Here is a 19171-nt window from a genome sequence, read left to right on the forward strand (position 1 = left end):
AGATAAATAATGCTTCTGATATTGCAAATGTGAGTGGAAGAGAATTCTGCACAAGGTAATATCACTAGACCCTGAAAGTGCTCCATGTTAAAAATACAACTGTTTAATTGAGAGGGAATATTCTGTTCATCTGAAGAGGGACTCATTAAAATCTCCAGTGTTGACTTTACAGGAATCTGGATACACATGGACCTAAGCTAAAACAATGTTTTAGAAACAGTGGCTGATTTAAGCTCCTAATTTCATTAAACACAGATCAGGCTAAAACCTATTCCTGTAAATGGTTGGCTAATCTTTTTTTGTTGCTGTGCTGTGAGTATTAAGGAAAAGGCTATAAAGTTATAAAGCTATAAAATATAGTCATAAAACTAGGAGCAACCACTCGGTGGATACCAGGTTACTATCTGGCACAGCTTGGCTGAATTGCAGGAGAATCTGGCTGTGAATGTTTATAAGGGTTACAAGCAGAGTTTATAATTAATTAATTGTCAGCATAGAGCAGACAGCTAAAGGTCCCCTGAAAAAGCAAAAGTGAGTAACAGCGAACATGCAGATGCACACGTGCTTCAGGTATGTGGGCCATTTATCACAACAGCAGCACAGCAGTGTATGTGGCTATAGCCTGCCTTTCTCTCCATGCAAAAGGGCTATAAACAAAACAGAAAATCCATATCCATGAGGTTTATAACTGTCAGCATCTGCTCTATTACTTTCCATTTAGGCTGTGTGAACTCTCAGTAAGCCAAGCAAAGACAGAAAGCCTTATGGGGAAAATTGTAGTGATTAAGACTGTTAGGCACCTGTGTGAAACAGCACTGTCACACATCTGTGAGATACGGCAAACAACACTGAAGCTGCTGCTTACTCCAAACTTCATGTGCTTTCAGCAAACACTTTATCCTGAGCAGGGATGCAGTGGATCCAGGGCACTTGGATAGGGCACTATTCCAAAACCACGGTGTATGAGGTGGGATTAAGTCATGATGATTGGGATGCCAGCCCACCGATGGGCATCGTACACACACACACACACACAGTCACATCTAGGGGCAATTTATCTATCTAGCCAAGACATCTATTTCCATGCTATTGGAGCTGGGAGGAAACTGAACAAACATGAACATGGGAAGAAATGCAAAGCAGCGACACACAGTCAGCAACCCCGATCTGTGAGTCAGCAATGCCATCATGTTGCCACATAGTCTGTTCTTATGAGGATGTGTATTCCTTTTATGGTTATATCTCCACTCTTGACTCATGAGTCCCAGGTAGATTGATGTTGGGCCAATGTTGGTTAAAGTTAGCGATCCATTTGAGCCAACATCAGTTGCCAACATGTAATTTAGAAAGTGATACAAAATACAAATAAGGCAATAGTTCATTAAATATTCCTTGTAAGTAACTAAATGAACCTACATTTTTAAAAGTAGTAATATAAATGTTACCAAATGCTTAACATATGAAGCAAAATCATAAAGTTTACTTGGAGTGCCTTACCTTAAATCTCTTGAGATGCTGTGACTTTCTTGGAAAGTCTTGGGAGTGATGAGGATGACTAGGCACTGGGCTATAAGGAGTGCTCTGTTTCAAATAAATTCTCAGCTCCAGTATCATTGATTTCAGCTGAAACTCGTCTGCTGCCAAGTATATGATTCATCTACAGAGTAACATTTTAGAGGCAGATCTGTCTCTGACATTGTGTTGACATGGATGCTGCAAAGGAACGTAGGAGCCTCAGATGAGTAATTCTGAAGTCAGTGAGAACACAGTAGGTGTCACTATACGGTGAATGGCAAACTATTCAACCCAGGCAAAGCACATGGAGATGTCCAGATACAGAGAGTGGTGAGTGACTAGATAAATGCAGGCAGTAATGCAAATAAGGGAAATCTGATTCAAGGCTAACACGTTACAAAGCCTTGTAACGTAATGTGAAAATGCTTGTAGTCGCTGAGGTAGAAAGGAATGACAGGAGGCTATCTTTACTTTTGGAGGACAAGACACCCACAGGGCTGACCATGGTCATAAGCTGTTAAACAAAAAGCTTCACATAATGCTCACAGAGTCTGACAGTCATACTGGGAAGACACTGAAAGGAAATGACTGCTACAGTATATGTGTAATTTAAGGCAAAGTATCTCAGCATGCATGTGTGCATGGAGGTGACTATGTATTACACACCACCCATGAGCTAATAACCAAACTCGTAAAATAATTAGCAGTATTTCTGGAAACGTACATGTATCATGTGGACCTGAACAGAAAGAAATTCAAAGAATTAAATGATCAACATTATGTATGGTTCCTGTTTCTCAAAAGGCTGCCCACATAACATGACCTTTCACTCAGTAGCTGTACCCCCACGACCTCCTATTACCAACCACAAGCAACATACACGTATGCTAAAGATAAACACACTCCAGCGGCACAACTGGGGGCTTAATTACCCAGCATAATCTCATCATTTTGTTTTCTAAACAGACTAATGAACAGTCTGCTGGTGTTGCATGGCTAATTGCCATGTTTGTCGAGGACAGAGTCACTGAGAGGAAAATGAAAACCAACAGCGGAGGGTAATTTAAGCCGTTCCGTCCACAGCTGAACTAAAATATCATCCCTCAGGCACCAAATCAGCCTCTCTGTCACAACACTGACCTTTTTCCACATGTCTCACTGAACATCGGTGCTCAAATATAACAAACTGAGCATGGAAATAACGCCTCCCTGTGCATGATAGATTAGTACAGCAATATTTTGTGAACACGGTTATAAACTACGGTCAACTGGGAGTTCGAGCAATCTATTTGTAAATACATGCTACAGTACAATCAAGCTCTTTCCTGTGTTCTCTTTTTCGTGTGCAGGGTGTATTATTTTACAGCATTTGTTGCGAATTGGGAAAAAAGTATCTTATGAAAAAAGCCCTCACATTTTCACACTGACTTGCAATGCATTACCAAGAAGAACTATGTTTGCCAATGAGACTAGCGTAAGACAGGGTTAGTTCAGTCGTTTCAGCCAACTTCATACAGTCCTGTCCAACCTGTTGGATAATGTGTTGCCTTTTAAATACAGGAACGGCAGACCAACTAAGAAGTCAAGGTAATAGTAGGTGAAAATAAGGACTCCAGCAGAGCAACATGAAATGGATTTAGTAATATGTAGTAATACATGTGACTCAATGAATTCAGACATTGCTGACTTGTTTTTTTTTTCAGACAGCACTAAAGGTTGCACACGCTAGTTTAATAACCTGTTTACTTTTATGCTTGAGCTGTTAAAAAAAATAAGTAAAGTCAGTAAAGAATGCAGGCTTGATGTACTTTGTTAGTCTAAAAATAACTGGAGGAAGTCAGACATTGTGTACGACTAAGCTAAGAAAAGACTTTTGCTAAAAATTTCATTCAGATTGAATTATAGAGGTGTGCTCGAGACATTTTTTAAAAAAAAAAATTGATTTCATCTCAGAGGAATTCCTCCAACAGTTGTTTTTGTTGTCCTTCAATGCTAAATAAAATTCCAATCAAATCCTTGGCCAGCGCTTTTTTAAAAAAAAGTATGTTCAGAACCGCACATTGCACCTCACAATTCAGTTTCACTCGGCTAGTTTAAAATCACGTCAATTTGGCATACCAGCAGAAAAAGGCCTATTCAGACTCAGTTTTGAATGAGGCTTGAGCTCGACATGGTAGAAAATCCTCATAGACAGTGCTGTAGGCTGCAACTTAAATTCCAAATATACAGCTACTGTATAGGGAGGACATGAGCTGCCATCCTGTCCTGTCTCAGCTCCAGAATCAGCTGTTTCAGCTTTGCCATCACTTCATATACATAAGCGCATTTTAACATCTGGTACATCTCTGAATAAAGTAATATGCTTAACAGATTTATGAGTTTGCACATTCATTGAAATGATTTATTCACTTTGGTTTGTAAATACTGAAGATTCATGTATGCTTTGCTGTTGTTTATCAGCATTTAACTGCACTAATAAAAAAGCAAATGTTCTCAGTTAGTTCTTAAATGAACTAAGGAACATTTACATTAACATTTATGGCATTTGGAAACGCCTTATCAAGGTTGACGTACAAAAGTGCTTTGAAGTCACTATCAATAAATACACCAACACTGAGAAAGTTCATTTAATTCAATCAACCTAAAACTCTGTTGGGGGACCAATACATCAAAACAAACCAGGAAATTACTGGTAGCATAAGTGTTTCAGGAAGAGGTAGGACTTTAATAATACGTTGAAGAAAGCCAGTGACTCAGGTGTTTGTAACATCTAGGGGAAGTTCATTCCACCACATCAGGGAACAGAACAGAAAAGAGTGTTGATGTAGACCCACCCCTTGCCCTGAGAGATGGTGGCACCAGTGAAGCAGGGTTAGGGTTAGGAAACGATGCTTAGCCTCAAAATATTTTTTAATTACTGGCCAAGATTTAAAAACAAACAGTACCTTCTAGAACAACCCCCAATTTCAATAATCTATTTTTGCCTATTTATTATTCTTTATTCCCAATAAAAGTAAAAGATGAGAAAAGCGATGAGTTTGAGCAGATTAAAGGAGATGATAAAGAGTCAAAATAAAATAAGATTCATGGTAAATTAATGGATTCATGATGAATTGATGGTAAATAATTTACTTTTGATTTCAAGACCAGAGCCAAACAGTCAGAAATGCCATTGCTGGTCCTGTGAGAAAAACTGTTGGCTCACACATTCTTTCACAAACACACACACACACACCCTACAGTATGTAAGCCACATTGCCACATCATGTCAGCCAAAAGGGATCCACACTCATCAATGTGTTTGTAAACAGCAGATTAGCACAGTAAGCCAAGTCCCACGCTGGGATGCTAGAGGACATACACACACACAAACACACATTTACTCCTCAGACATACACTTCCAAATGTTTACGAAAATAAAAGATATATAGCTTAGATAGACTATATATATATATATATATATGAAACTTATTATGTAAATATTGTGTATCTTTGAGTAGGTTCATGATGTATAATCCCAATTAAGTTCCAGGTTGTTCATGGGGTGAATACTTATGCATAGCACCATAATACACTGTGCACTGAATTTATTCAGCACATAGGTTTGTCTTTCCAAATGCAGTTTACTTATTTTCTGCATCATTATTGTGCTGCAACAATGATTTACACTTATATAATACTTGCACAACCTCCCCCATGTGTGGATTGTACGGGTAATTATTCTGTCTTGTTTATTTATTATGCTGATGCTGTCTTCCATGTTGCTCTGTGGGGGAACAAATTTCATCCCACTGTATTATTAGGGTTATGTAGATACTTGGAAATCTGTTATGTGTCATGATTTGCTCTGCTTATTTTAATTAGCAAATACAGCTGGATTTGTCTTGTAGAATTCATAAGCTTTAATTTCCTTTATTCTAAAAAAACATGCTGTGAGGACATTTTGAGGATAGTTTCTTTGAGCGCTCCGACAGCTTAGATTTAGGCTGCTGAATGTTGACGACAAATCGCTCTAGTAAAGTTACAGTTTTGGTGACGTTCATTTATCTCAACCTATTACTGCCACAGAGCATTGCAGCATTGTCCTCTGGCATCGCTTTCCTCAGCTCAGTGTTTCAGGTTGCCGCTTGCAATCTGGAGAAAGTAATAAAACGGCTGGTGACTTATGGCCTGGTCCTGGAGCGTGAGCAAGATGACAAATTGAAAGGATTAAATTAAGGGCCTCAAGGGGTCCCTTGTGGAGACCTTTGAATTATTTTAAGAATTCAATCAAGCCGATTCTATCAGAATGCCTGAGTGTGCAGATAAATACAGCAGGATAAATGATAAGAAACAAAAAAACACTGTCAGACAGTGAGGAAGATATGATGTGTGCTGAGGTCATGGAGTGAGCCGTATTCAGAGTGGATGCAAAAAGAAAAGTTTAAACGTGATCTGTGGAAAAAAATCAACATGAAATGAGATGTAACATGTGTACAACATGCAAATAATTTCAAAAAAAGAAAATGGCAGTTCTGATTTAATGACAGCTCTGATCCTGTGACCTGTGGGATATATGTGTGCATTTTAAACTTAATCCAGAGTCTGTCTCTAGTGATTAAGTACATGTCTGAAACAGCTTTTTCTTGACATCTTAGAGCAACGTTTCATTCCCAACCATTTACACAAAGCAAATCTCCAAAAATAACAGTGGTCAGCATAGTTCAGTGAGGTGGGTCATGGTGATTTGCCTTCTGTGCCACTAAGCTGGCTATTGCTAGCCAAAGTCTAACAGTATATACCTATAAGAAGTAAAATTTGTCTTAGAATGGTCACAAGTATGTTTGTTTGCCTTTTTTTGTTTTGAAGCAAGCTTCACAGTCAGAGCTCTTCAAAGCACTGAAAAATGATGAAGAAAAGGTGAGTACAGTACCTTACTAACATTCAAGAACGTTTGTCACATTCAAATACACACTAAAAGGGATGTTTTTCTTTTTTCATAATTAAAATAATACCATAACTGTTGCACATATAGGCTGGTGTGATCATTATAACTGACACTTGCTGGAAGCTCTGCCTTTCTTTATTTCACACTAGTAATGTTTTGGCCCATGTTTACAGTCCTGGAAAGATCCACTAAGGGTCAAAAATCTTCAGTTTTTGATATGTATATGTTGCAGAAGTATGGAAAGTTTGAGTTTGTAGGATGGCAACTGCAGAAACTACTAGGAAGTAAGCCTCATAGGGGAAAAAACCTGCATATGTTTGTGATATAAAAACAGACATAAAAACTGGTCATTCAAACAGTTAGCAATGTTGCTAATGCTGTGTCAGGAAACCTGGGAATTTTTTTGCACTGGAAATAATTTCCTCAATTTTGCAAAAGCACTGCCAATGTTTTTTTTAGTTCATAGTAATAGTACAGCCAAAGTGTCCCCCAAAATTTTTGGAAACCTGACCATCACACACATCTCTGGTCTTTCCACAAACTGTACCACAATTTTGTAAGCACACAAACTGTATAGAATGTTTTTGTTTGCTATGACATTACTATTTCCCTTAATTGGAATTAAAAGGCCCAAACCTGTTCCGGTATAACAGTGAACATTGTGCATAAAGCAAGCTCTATGAAGATATTTATGGCATTCAACAGACACCTTTATCCAGAGTGAATTAAATTTCTCTCATTGATACAACTGAGCAGTTGAGGGTTAAGGGCCTTGCTCAGGAGAGGCAGCGTGGTCCTGGAATTCGAACTAACTACTGTAGTCCAACACCTTAACCACTAGGCTACCACTTCCCACAGAAGACCTGCACTGAGCCCTTAACTTAACACCTCTGGGATGAACTAGAATGCTGACTGCACTCCAGACCTTCTTACCTGCCATCACTCAGTAGCGCTCTTGTAGCTGAATGAACACCAATCCCCACAGCCCCTCTCCAACATCTAGTGGAAAGACTTCCCAGAAGACTAAAGATTATTATAAACAGGAGAGGTGAACTAAACCTGGAACTTGATGTTCAAAATGCCCATACGAGTCTGATGGTTAGATGTCCACAAAATTTCAGCCTTGTATCTGGCTCCTACAGGTTCTGACATGATTACCTTTCTTAACAGACTGACATAGAGGTGAAGTTAAAGGCCGTTGGGGAACGTCTGTTAAAAAAAAAAAGAGACAGACAAATGTCCATGTAAACAAAGACCAGCACTCGGGCCCAGACTACAGTTTTCCACCAAAAAAAACAACAACCTTGCACTGATGCTTATATAAGTATTTTTGATCATGTTCATATTTTCCACATTAGGTGTACAAGAAAAAAAATAAACAAAATCAACTACAGCACCTTTTGTGTTTCAGATTAACACATGTAATTAGATTTAAGGGAAATCTTATGAAATATAACCCATACGGTAGAGCCAAACAAACAAACAAGCTGACTCTTTTGCGAAAAAAAGTTTATTAAGGCTAGAAGAACTAATACAGAGACAGTGAGGGAATAAGTACAAAATCAAAAATTGACATAAAACATAGATGAAGATTGCTAATTGATCAACTTGTCGAAGATTTCATAATAACAAATTTCCTTTCTCCTGTTATATCCTTTCTAACAGTCAGGAATAACCCCAAATACACTAATGGGTTTTCTTAAAAACGTAAGAAAATTCAGGAACATTTAAGCTCTGGTAAATTTATGGTCCGATCTAGAAAATACCTGACTGAGGCCAAACAAATCTAACTGAGGCCACCCTGAGCAACACAGTACATTTTAGTCCTCGTGTTCAATTCCACTTTAATGTTTTTACATCATTAAAATCCCTTGTTTTTTTCCTCACTAATGAAGCAACACAGTTAAAAATATAAAGAAACAGTAAAAGCAGTACTACAATTTGAACAAAAGCGCACAAGAACAGAAAACAGAGAACACGTGTGCCTTTGCTACTTAAAGAATAACCACCTCTCTGTGTTGTAACACCTTAAGAGCAGGATGATGAAACTGACCAGAAACAGCACACAGGAGGAAGAGGTGTGGTGTTGAAAACTTATTGCTTACTCACAATTCAAATATTTCCTGAAGAGTAAAAAAAAAAAAAAAAAAAATAGGTTCTGCATATTATTATATATAAAGTGTCAATGCAATAATAAAAAGGAAATTGCATATTGTTATTCTTTTATAAAGCTAAAAATTAAATCCTATTAATACAATTTTTTACCCTAATCATTATAATACTTTCTTTGCTATTTAGGTCTAATACTACATTTCATAAGTTGACAATATTAGAATGAATGCTCATAGTATGGTTTATAAGAGCCTACAAAAAAATCTTTTATTGTTTTTAAACTACTCTGGTTATAATCTTCTAGGATTGAATTCTTTTTAATACCATTTTAACCTCTTGGTTTGATTGTCACACCATAACTGATTTCATTGCAGTGTTTCTCTTTCTGTGGACTGTACTAACCAAAAAATATTTAAGGCACTTTATACTGCCTTAGGTTTCTCAGATTTTTCACTTGATACCGTCGTAAGTTTCTCATTTACTCAGATTCTCATTTCTCAGAATTTGTATTAATACAACTGTTGCAATAAACACGTTATTGTTCATGATATGCATATAAATAGAATAATTGTGCTATGTGGAAAGCAGTATACTGAATACTAGGAGGAAGCAGCAGTACACTGCAGCATTACTCACACTTTGGTTATATATGTTTGGGTTCACAGTCCTATTCCATATAATAAACCTCTCTACGAACTGCATAAGTATGTAATTATATACACACTTCGTCAAAGAATGTAAACGTCGCTCCAGTGACAGTTGTTTGAATCCAAGTCTTACAGATTTATTTTTTGTTTAACTGATTTTTAAGAAATGCCTATTTGTCAAATCCTATTTGTGTTTATTTGATTGATGTATTTCCCTCGACATGCACTGATATTTGTGTACCTGCGATTCATCTTCACCACATCTATACACCTGGAACTAGAGCTTTAATATCTTGTACATGTTTAAGCTCTGTTTGCATATTATTCACCCAAATAACAACCCCCAAAAGCCCTTTAATATATTTTATAAGGCCATAAGAAGAAATAAGAGCATTTTTTTGTCTAGGTGTGTGTGTGTGTCTGTGTAAGTGCATGTCGATACATACATGTGTGGTCCCATCACCATGTGTATCATGTTATTGTGAATCAAATGAATACATACGTACACTATGAGTATAATATCAATGCTGACTGATGAAAGCAAGGCTACTATGTCATAAAATCCTAACGAATAAGTGGATCATGGTTCTGTTTTCACTTCGAAAGCACAGGCAGATATAAGATTAGGATACAGAATAATGTTAAAGCTCATGATGGACTGACTGAGCTGGATGTTTAGACAGACTCCTGGCTGTAATAACTCTGTCAGGGGACACAGATGACTTGAATCTGTAGGAATATCTGTGAACAAAATGTTATTTGCTACGCATTGGTCCCTGACACATTTTGCTCTTTGACCACTGGCCATATGGAAGATAGACAATAAACAATAAAGCAAGAGATGCAAGTACAATTTGTCATCATACCTATCCTTATGTAATCCATTCTCATCTGGATTGTTCTACTCATTAGTCATGGTACCTTTAAAGTTTCAATCAATTATTAAATGTTTGTTTTTTATTAGCATACATACAGAAGAAAAAGATAAAATGTTTTTTTTTTTTTTTGCCTGACTGCAACAAACGTGTACAATGTGATCGTAATGAACAGCGTGTGTGTGTGTATGTGTGTGTGCTTGTACAAGTTGTAAGCGTGAGGATATTTCTAAATGCAGCCATATTCTATCAGATGATTTAGGAGTGTGTGTGTGTGTGTGTATTTGTGTGTGTGTGTGTGTGTATGTGTGTGTGAACAGAATAGACTCAGAGGTCGGTGGTGGCCTTGGCAGTCAGGGCCTGGATACGGCTGGTGTTGCAGTTCTTGCAGAGAACATGACCATCCAATGGGTAACAGCCTTGATTATCACCCTCAGAGAGCAGACAGCCACAGTCCTTCAAAACACACACACACACGTTTGTCTTATTTTCTTGCGAGGATCTTTAATAACCCTGCAAGTTGTAAATTGTCAGATATTCCTACTTATTTGGTCAGTACTAACACACACACAGACACACACACAGATATACACACAGATATACACACACACGCACCTCACAGCGGTAACACTGCACATGGAAATCTCGGTCTAGGGCCACAATGCGGACCGTCTCCTCCTGGCCAGGAGCAGGCATTATGGGCTCTTTACACACAGAGCAACGAGGGGCAAACTTCCTGCAGAGGAGACACAAAGAAGCCCAGAGTACAACATCTATCCAATCCAACACACACATCAGAAAAATATGGGCTCCATGGTCATGATCTAATAGGAGTTCCAAAATAAATCATAGCACATGTGGGAAAGAACCTGGAGTAAAATGGCACAAGTGTGAAAATGCTGTGTGGTTCAGAGGGATGTGTTATCAGCAGATTATCTGGGGGGATATCAAGTGAATATAGTCGTGTTATTTTCGTTGACCTCCCTCCACCTTGCATTAATTTGTGTCTTCTGTATGTCCTGTTTATTATGTCAGAGGTTGCTAGAATTTCCTTGGATTGTGTAACTGACATGAATTCCTGAATCTAAACTGAAAAATAACTTTTTTTTGTAATGACAAATGTGAAATGTGACAAATTCACACGGATATTTTCAAGACAGATTATTAATGGCTACTGCCCATGGCATAATTTCTCATAATTTCTTCTTTCTCTGTAAGTAAGTGTAGTAACTAAAGGAATCTAATTGGTCTTAATAGACGTTGTATTGTATATTCAGACCAGAAAATTCCCAGCTGATTTTCAGCCTACATTCTGAGCTGTTCGTTTCTATTTGTTAAGCAGATCATGATTCAGGTTAGGTAAATGCACTTAGTATTTTTAGAAATTAATGTCAAAATGGCATTCACAAAAACACAGCAGGAATTTTAATCCAATTTTTGACAAAAATAGACTGGAATGCAACACAATACAACACAGCACCAACCAACCTCAAAAGATATGACCATTTCTGGCCATGAATGTAGTAACTGGGGGAAAAAAAAACAAAAAAACATTTTGTTCAACCAAATTAGCAATTAGTGAATGTTCTAACCGCTGAACTGCATCTGCACTTACACTCACAGAAAGCTCTTTGTATTAAAAGGCAGCTGCGTTAATATCTGCACTGGCGCTTTAACTAATGAAGACAGAGTTACTTCCAGTGAATTTCCTGCGATTGGTCTAACAGTACATTGGAGAGCATTACCTCAAATATTCTCATTCTGCTCACTTCTTCCCTGTCCTTTCCAGAAGCAGGTGATCTGTGGCTTTTAATTTGCTAGCGATTTAGTGCTGGTTTGAAAACCATTCTGTCTTGTACATTCTGGGGAAATATTCAAAAGGAACAGAGATGTGGGCAGAGGAGGATGTGAAGACAAAACCTGGCTTTTCGGTCCAGCCAAGTGGTGAAACTTCTTCACTGACTCAGTAGGAAGTGGAGTGTATGGTGACCTGAGAGGAACCACAACAATAACGCTGAAATCTGGCTGTTCCTCGACACAAAGGCATTTCTGTTCACGTATCTAACGGCTTCTGTGTGAAATCTTTCAGTTCCTCAACAGGTAACCTTTTCCTCTACCACATGTAAATCTTGTTTCAGGTTTTCTTTATACAGGTATTGTCTCTATTAATGAACTCCGGGGCTGCTTTACACAGTAAAATGACATTTATGGCAATTGGCAGAAACATGCCAGTGCTGGGCCCCTGAACATGGCCTTTAACCCTCAATTGCTCAGTTGTATAAAATGACATAAAAATGTATGTCTCTCTGGATAAGGTCATCTGCCAAATGCCTGAACATGAACGTTTACGGCATTTGGTAAACGCCCTTATCCACAGATACATACAAAAGTGCTTTTAAGTCTCTATTGATACACTATTGATATTAATACATTAACACTGGTTCACTAGGTTACAGACCTAGGATACCATCAACCTAAATCTGTTCAGTTTTTTTTCTCTTAAATATAGACATAAACAGGGGAAAAGTTCTAGTTCAATTGTTTCAGGAAGAGGTGGGTCTTCACCCATCGTTAGAAGATAGCTAGTGAAAGGGCCTTGTCCTTGCCCCAGCAGTGGCAGCTTGGGGGACCTGGGATTTAAACTCACAATCTTTCAATCAACACAATGAACACCTTAACCACAAGGCTACCACATCCCCGGATGATCCCCCAGATTAGCCTTGTACTTTCTGACCCGGACCATGTTTTCTGTTGTATGCAATTGAGACTGTATACAAACAAATGCACCATAGCATGTTCTTAACTAAGAAAACCTCTCTGGTCTTTAGTAATTTTTTTTGCCCTGAGGACACGTGAGAAAATGTTTTTGCAATGTGTGTTTGTGTGGTGGATTAATGTTACTTGTGGAAGTCCTCGATGCAGTGGATGTGGTTGGAGGCGTCCACGGTGAACGGAATGCCGTCCAGGCTCCTGTGACACACCACACAGGTAAAGCAGTGTGGGTGGTAAGCTTTACCCGTCGCCCGCAGAATCCGCTCCATGATGGGTTTACTGCAGATATTACAGGTCTCCAAGGTGTTCTGAAGACACACAAACACACACATATACATTCAACATTAATATTCATGAGACAGTATCATTTTTAACACATTTTATAAAGACATATATACAACCAAAAATCCTCTAACTCCACTGCCTGCTTGACTGTCCATGGACTGCGGATACAGGAAGTGAGCAGTAGGAGAGTGGAGCAGGAGGATTTTAAGTAAATAGTGTGTTTGTGTGTTTATTTAGAGATTATTATTATTAACACCACAATCAATAGTAATAAAAATAATCAAAAATATAATAGTAATCAATAAAATATTATGATTAAACACTCATTCTTCTTGATGAACTGCTTTAGAAAATGTAAAAACAAAAATAGAGAACTCCTGAACACTCTCTGTTAAACCATTATGTTGTAATATAGTTTTAAAGAGAACAGCATCAGGTCACGACACTAGCTAATTGTGTGTGTCTGTGAGTTCATGTATGTAGAGGAGGGTAGATGGCACTTTACTTTGAGCAGCAGTTTGAAAAGATGTGCTTGGCTGATTTATGTGTTTTAGAGGAAGTGTGTGTGTTTGTTATCACTCCGACCCCTCTCGGGTAGCTTCTGAAGGCGCGAGTGTCTGTAATTTTTCTAAAACACTAAAATAAATGGTTCCTTGTGGGTTATTTGTAAGGCTGTTGTGAAAGTTAAGAGTGTTGGACAACTGGTAGGAATTTCAAATCCCAGCATCCCTACATAACCACTGCTGGGTGCCCGAGTGTGGCCCTTAACCCTCATTATCCAGAGTGACTTACATTGATCTCATTACAAATCCTCAGTTGTATAAATAAGATGAATGTAAGTCGCTCTGGATAAAACCGTCTGCCAAATACCGTAAATGTAAACGTTAATGGTTTTAGGTTTCCACTTTGGTACAATTTGTGAAATCTGTTCCAGGATTCTATAGAGAAACCTAATAGTTTACCCTGAGGACAAACCGAAGATAACATTTTACATCAGAAAAACATCATCCACCATCTGAACTGAAAGAAATCGTGAGAATTTACAGCAAGCCCATGTCAGCTTAGTGAAGTTCTCAGGACGGGCCTTAGTGCTTCAGAAGATCAGTAAAAAAAACATTTAGAGCTTTAAAAATCATAAGCGGGTTTTGTACTCATTGTGTAATGTAGTTAGCAACCAGTGTAGGCTACATATGCTCCGACTTGCTGTTCTGGTAAGAACGTAAGCTGTCACAAGCAGTCAGCGTCTTTGACAGCGGCAGCTATTTGGCTTTAATGCTGAAACAAGTGAACTCGAGGTGAATTATCTGCCAATGAAATGTGCTGGTGAGTACACAGCAGAGTATTTTTTCTTTTGCAGTCCATCTGTAAACAATCAGATGAAATAACATAACACAAGCTTTTCTCTGGCAGAAACGTGCGCGACAGAGGCGGCTGTTCTACTGTTCTTGCTCCTTTCACTGATACTGTATCATCTTATCACTTCCTCTTAAATATCTCAGAGAGGCAGATATGGAGTACATCTCAAAAATGGACGCAAGAATGGCAGCCAGTCTGATTAGCTGCTCTCTCAGTCGTAAACAAAGTAATCTTTCACTCACTCCCTACTTCTGCTGGAGGCAGGATAGTAAATATGTCGACTTTCTGATGACTGTGGCCTTTTCCTCGGCCATGAGCGCTGGGCACCGTGCCAGCTCATGACTTCTCTTTTCCTCTGCATCACTCTTATTATCGCCCACCTCGAGCTGCGGATTTGTTACGGCCGTATTTAATGCACGACAATCCATTTTCTCTTCTGACCAGCCTCACAATTACAGCAAACAATGACAAATCATCTGAGGATTATCAATTACAGTCGCTTCGCTCACAGAAAGATTTGTGTGTGTGATTCCTGGATCTCTCTTTTCTAGGTTCAGTGGTCTTGCTGAGCCCACTGCTGGCATAAAGCCAGGAAGTAGAAGTTGTTCTCTCTGGCATAGTCAAAATGACACTGTCAGAGTGTGTGTCTCTGTGTGTGTGTGTGTGTATGTGTGTGTGTGTGTTTGTGTGTGTGTACACGTGGCATAGCTGAGCTTCATCACACAGACAGTCTGTGCTGTTCAAAATCAGAGATGCAGTTCTTCATCCACTCAGATGCTGGAAATTAATAGAAAATTCACTTTATATAATCCTCAGGATACAGAAGGAGCCAAAGGCCAAGGCATGACCTCTGTGCATCCAGACATTCATCTATGAACTTTAAAAGCTTGCTCTAAACGACTGAGAGCTTACAAGGTTTACAAAATAAAAATAAGGCTTTTCAGGTCCTGGGATCAATTTGAACGTGTCTTAATGTCTTTCCTTTCTTCCAAATGTGTAAGATCAATCAACATTGGTCTCCCATAGCAACTCCTCCTATCAACAATATCCACATCTCCTGAATCCTGGAAAAGGAATAAAGCCTTCAACAAGATGTCTGCTGTGAATCCATGAAGTATTACTTCAATTACTTAGACAGAGGGAGAGAGAGAGAGAGAGAGAGAGAGAGAGGAAGACAGAGAGGGACAGACAGAGAGGGACAGACAGACAGACGGACAGACAGACGGACGGACGGAGGAATAGGTGAGTTCTCAATATCAGATGATTAACAGTTTTCACCTGATCCATTTCTTCACTTTTTATGTGTGGAGCTTCCCCACACTGAAACATTTACACGTCAATCATTCTGCACCTTCACACACGTCTCATACACCATCTTTGCTCAACTGTCTTCTGCAGAAGTGTTTAGTGATGACGTCAAAGCAGTCCAGATTTACACACTATAGATTTACAAAACAGCAATAACTTTCCAGTACGGTTTAAGAAAAAGCCCTATCAAGTTTTTTCCAATAGAAAGACTGGAGGGGACCCAGAGGACTGGACTGCCACTGCCACTAGAGGGCACTAGCTATCTGCGCCTCTGAAATATGATTGCGCCTCAGTGATGTACTTTTTTTCTGACTCATATTTCTCTAAGTGTTTACCCAGAAGGCTAAACAAATGTCTATGTGGATAAGGAAAAGTAAATTTAGGTCAGAGAGCTTCTCGTTGAACTGACGGTCGAGCGAGTGTGCCGGAGTCAATCGTGGCCTCTTGTCTCCCACGCGGCCCTTTCAATTTCCTGGCAAAGTGCTCAGCTTTCTCTTTCTTTCTCTCTTTCTGTCTCTCAGACACTCTAAACCTGGCACTTCATATGGAAGCTCTTTTCCTCATCCAGGAGCTGAGGTGGTCATGTTTTCACTGGAAGACATAAATCCTATTAACAACTCGGAGACTAACCCAAAACACCTTCATTCTTTTATTATTCTGAGATAGTAGTGTTTGTGATTCAGACATATAAATGTTTTGATGATGTAAATAAATTATAAAGTCTAAAAGGGTAGAGTAATAAGTAAAATAGTAAATAAAAAAGAAGTAAGAATGTGAATATATGTATAAACATCTGTGAAAGGGATAAAGAATAAAAATACTGAAATGTACTTTTTCCCTCTTTAATGCATGTACAAACATGTAAAGCAGTGTACTCCATGTGTACTTAAGCAAAATACTTCAAACTTGCTGAATGTCTCCTTTTATTTGAGGCTGCTTCAGTTTTGCATTTCACGGTCAGATGAATGCCATTTTGTTCTGCAGGAAATATCCAACTATCTGCATACGTTTTTTTAATGTCTGCTTGTGTGTTTTTTACCTTTTCATCACAACATTCTGAAAAGCAAGTTAATTTAAGAGTCCTGAATAAATGACCTCTGCCATCATTAACATCTGACTAAAGAGGTTTCTCTCAGTATTATACAGTATCGCAGATGGATTTTGCAGGTTTGGGGATTCACACCTTTTTAAAAGAAGCTTTAGGATAAAGGTTTAGTTTCTTTTACAAAGTTTCACTCTACAAAAGACTTGCAAACAGTGATTCGAGCTCTTATTACAACACTGTCGGACTCTTGTAATAATCTCTATGCCGGCCTTCCTTAAACTACATTATCTCGCTTGCAGCTTGTGTAAAATGCAGCAGCTAGATTTTTAACAAGGACCAAAAAAAGAAGAATCGTATTTCTCCTGTATTGGAATCTCTAACTCTGGCTTACTGTTAAGTTCAAAATTTATTTTTGTACTGGTCTTGTACTGGTTTTGCTCCACAGTACATTACTGACCTTCTCCACTCTTACTCCAACACCAGAATGCTAAAATCGTGTGTGTGTGTATACACATGGCATAGCTGAGCTTCATCACACAGACAGTCTGTGCTGTTCAAAATCAGAGATGCAGTTCTTCATCCACTCAGATGCTGGAAATTAATAGAAAATTCACTTTATATAATCCTCAGGATACAGAAGGAGCCAAAGGCCAAGGCATGACCTCTGTGCATCCAGACATTCATCTATGAACTTTAAAAGCTTGCTCTAAACGACTGAGAGCTTACTGAGGTTTACAAAATAAAAATAAGGGTTTTCAGGTCCTGGGATCAATTTGAACGTGTCTTAATGTCTTTCCTTTCTTCCAAATGTGTAAGATCAATCAACATTGGTCTCCCATAGCAACTCCTCCTATCAACAATATCCACATCTCCTGAATCCTGGAAAAGAAATAAAGCCTTCAACAAGATGTCTGCTGTGAATCCATGAAGTATTACTTCAATTACTTAGAGGGAGAGAGAGAAAGAGAGAGAAAAAGAGAGAGAGGAAGACAGAGAGGGACAGACAGAGAGGGACAGACAGACAGACAGACAGACAGACGGACGGACGGAGGAATAGGTGAGTTCTCAATATCAGATGATTAACAGTTTTCACCTGATCCATTTCTTCACTTTTTATGTGTGGAGCTTCCCCACACTGAAACATTTACACGTCAATCATTCTGCACCTTCACACACGTCTCATACACCATCTTTGCTCAACTGTCTTCTGCAGAAGTGTTTAGTGATGACGTCAAAGCAGTCCAGTTTTCAGTTAACAGTTTTCACCTGATCCATTTCTTCACTTTTTATGTGTGGAGCTTCCCCACACTCTAAAAAAAATCTAAAAGAAAATCTTCCATGAAAAACACAGCCATTTAACCATTTTTAAAGCTCCTCTTTAAACTGTCTTCTTTTATGAATTCTTTGTATTATGATGTTATTTAATGTGATATTATGTTATGTACAGCCTTATGGATCAACCACTGCTGTATTTAAATTTGCTTTACAAACAAGTTCAAATAAAATAAATAAATAATACTATTTTATATATTTAATAAATAATATGTAATAATAAATATACATATTTTAAAATAAATAAAATAATTTCATTTTTATACTTTTAATTTTAATAATTTATTAAAATAAATCCATAAAAATGACGAGGTTGTGTGTGATGTAAAGTTACTTGATCCCCAAGTGCATTATTAGAGCACATCCAATTCTATAAATCACAGCAACATTCCAATACTATTATATTATTTCTTTAAGAATAGGAACTTATTGTTTCTTATTTGTTTATAGTTATGTTTATCGTTGGGGAAAATCCATGAGAGGAGTAAGTTCCTGTTATACCCATATTATAGCAGCTATAAGCAGATACTAGCTTTTTTTGGTTCCCTATACTGAGGTTAATAATATAGGGTCCTCTTTCACTTTCCCATAAAGACCTAAATAAACAGCTTTACCTTGACTATGTGCTAACACTGAAGTTTCCAAAATTACTAAATCCAAGTCTTTCTACAGAAGATATAAACTTCAGTATATCAATAATTACGTTTAAAACCTGTTGTAAAACCATTGCAGTTAAGATAAGATAAGATAAACGTATTGATCCCACAGTGGGGAAATTCACATGTCACAGCAGCTCATAGACAGTTAAAGTGCAGGCATTAAAGATTTCTCTTAAAGAAGTCCCTGTGTAAGTTACTAAAAAACAACAATATATTATACCACGTGATTTGTCTTAATAAAGCTGTTTATTAAGAACTATTTTCAGGGCTGTTATTGAAAATAAATCAAGAGTCAATGAATCTTTTGAGTTTAACATGTGTGATAAAATGCTGTGGTA

General features: G+C 38.0%; 1 protein-coding gene across 5 annotated transcripts in view; it reads right to left on the reverse strand.

Moving 5' to 3' along the window:
* Positions 1-7936: 7936 nt before the first annotated feature.
* Positions 7937-19171, reverse strand: part of lpp (LIM domain containing preferred translocation partner in lipoma) — a 198110-nt gene continuing 186875 nt past the window's right edge. For all 5 annotated transcript variants that reach the window (XM_060867724.1, XM_060867721.1, XM_060867723.1 and 2 more), the window contains 3 exons: positions 12978-13156; positions 10692-10812; positions 7937-10532 (listed from right to left, as the gene is read on the reverse strand). In XM_060867724.1, the coding sequence (XP_060723707.1) occupies positions 10404-10532; positions 10692-10812; positions 12978-13156 (429 nt within the window). In that variant the 3' untranslated portion in view covers positions 7937-10403. The remainder of the gene's footprint in view (positions 10533-10691; positions 10813-12977; positions 13157-19171) is intronic.

This window comes from Tachysurus vachellii, chromosome 4, assembly GCF_030014155.1.
Source record: "Tachysurus vachellii isolate PV-2020 chromosome 4, HZAU_Pvac_v1, whole genome shotgun sequence".
Classification (NCBI taxonomy): domain Eukaryota; kingdom Metazoa; phylum Chordata; class Actinopteri; order Siluriformes; family Bagridae; genus Tachysurus; species Tachysurus vachellii.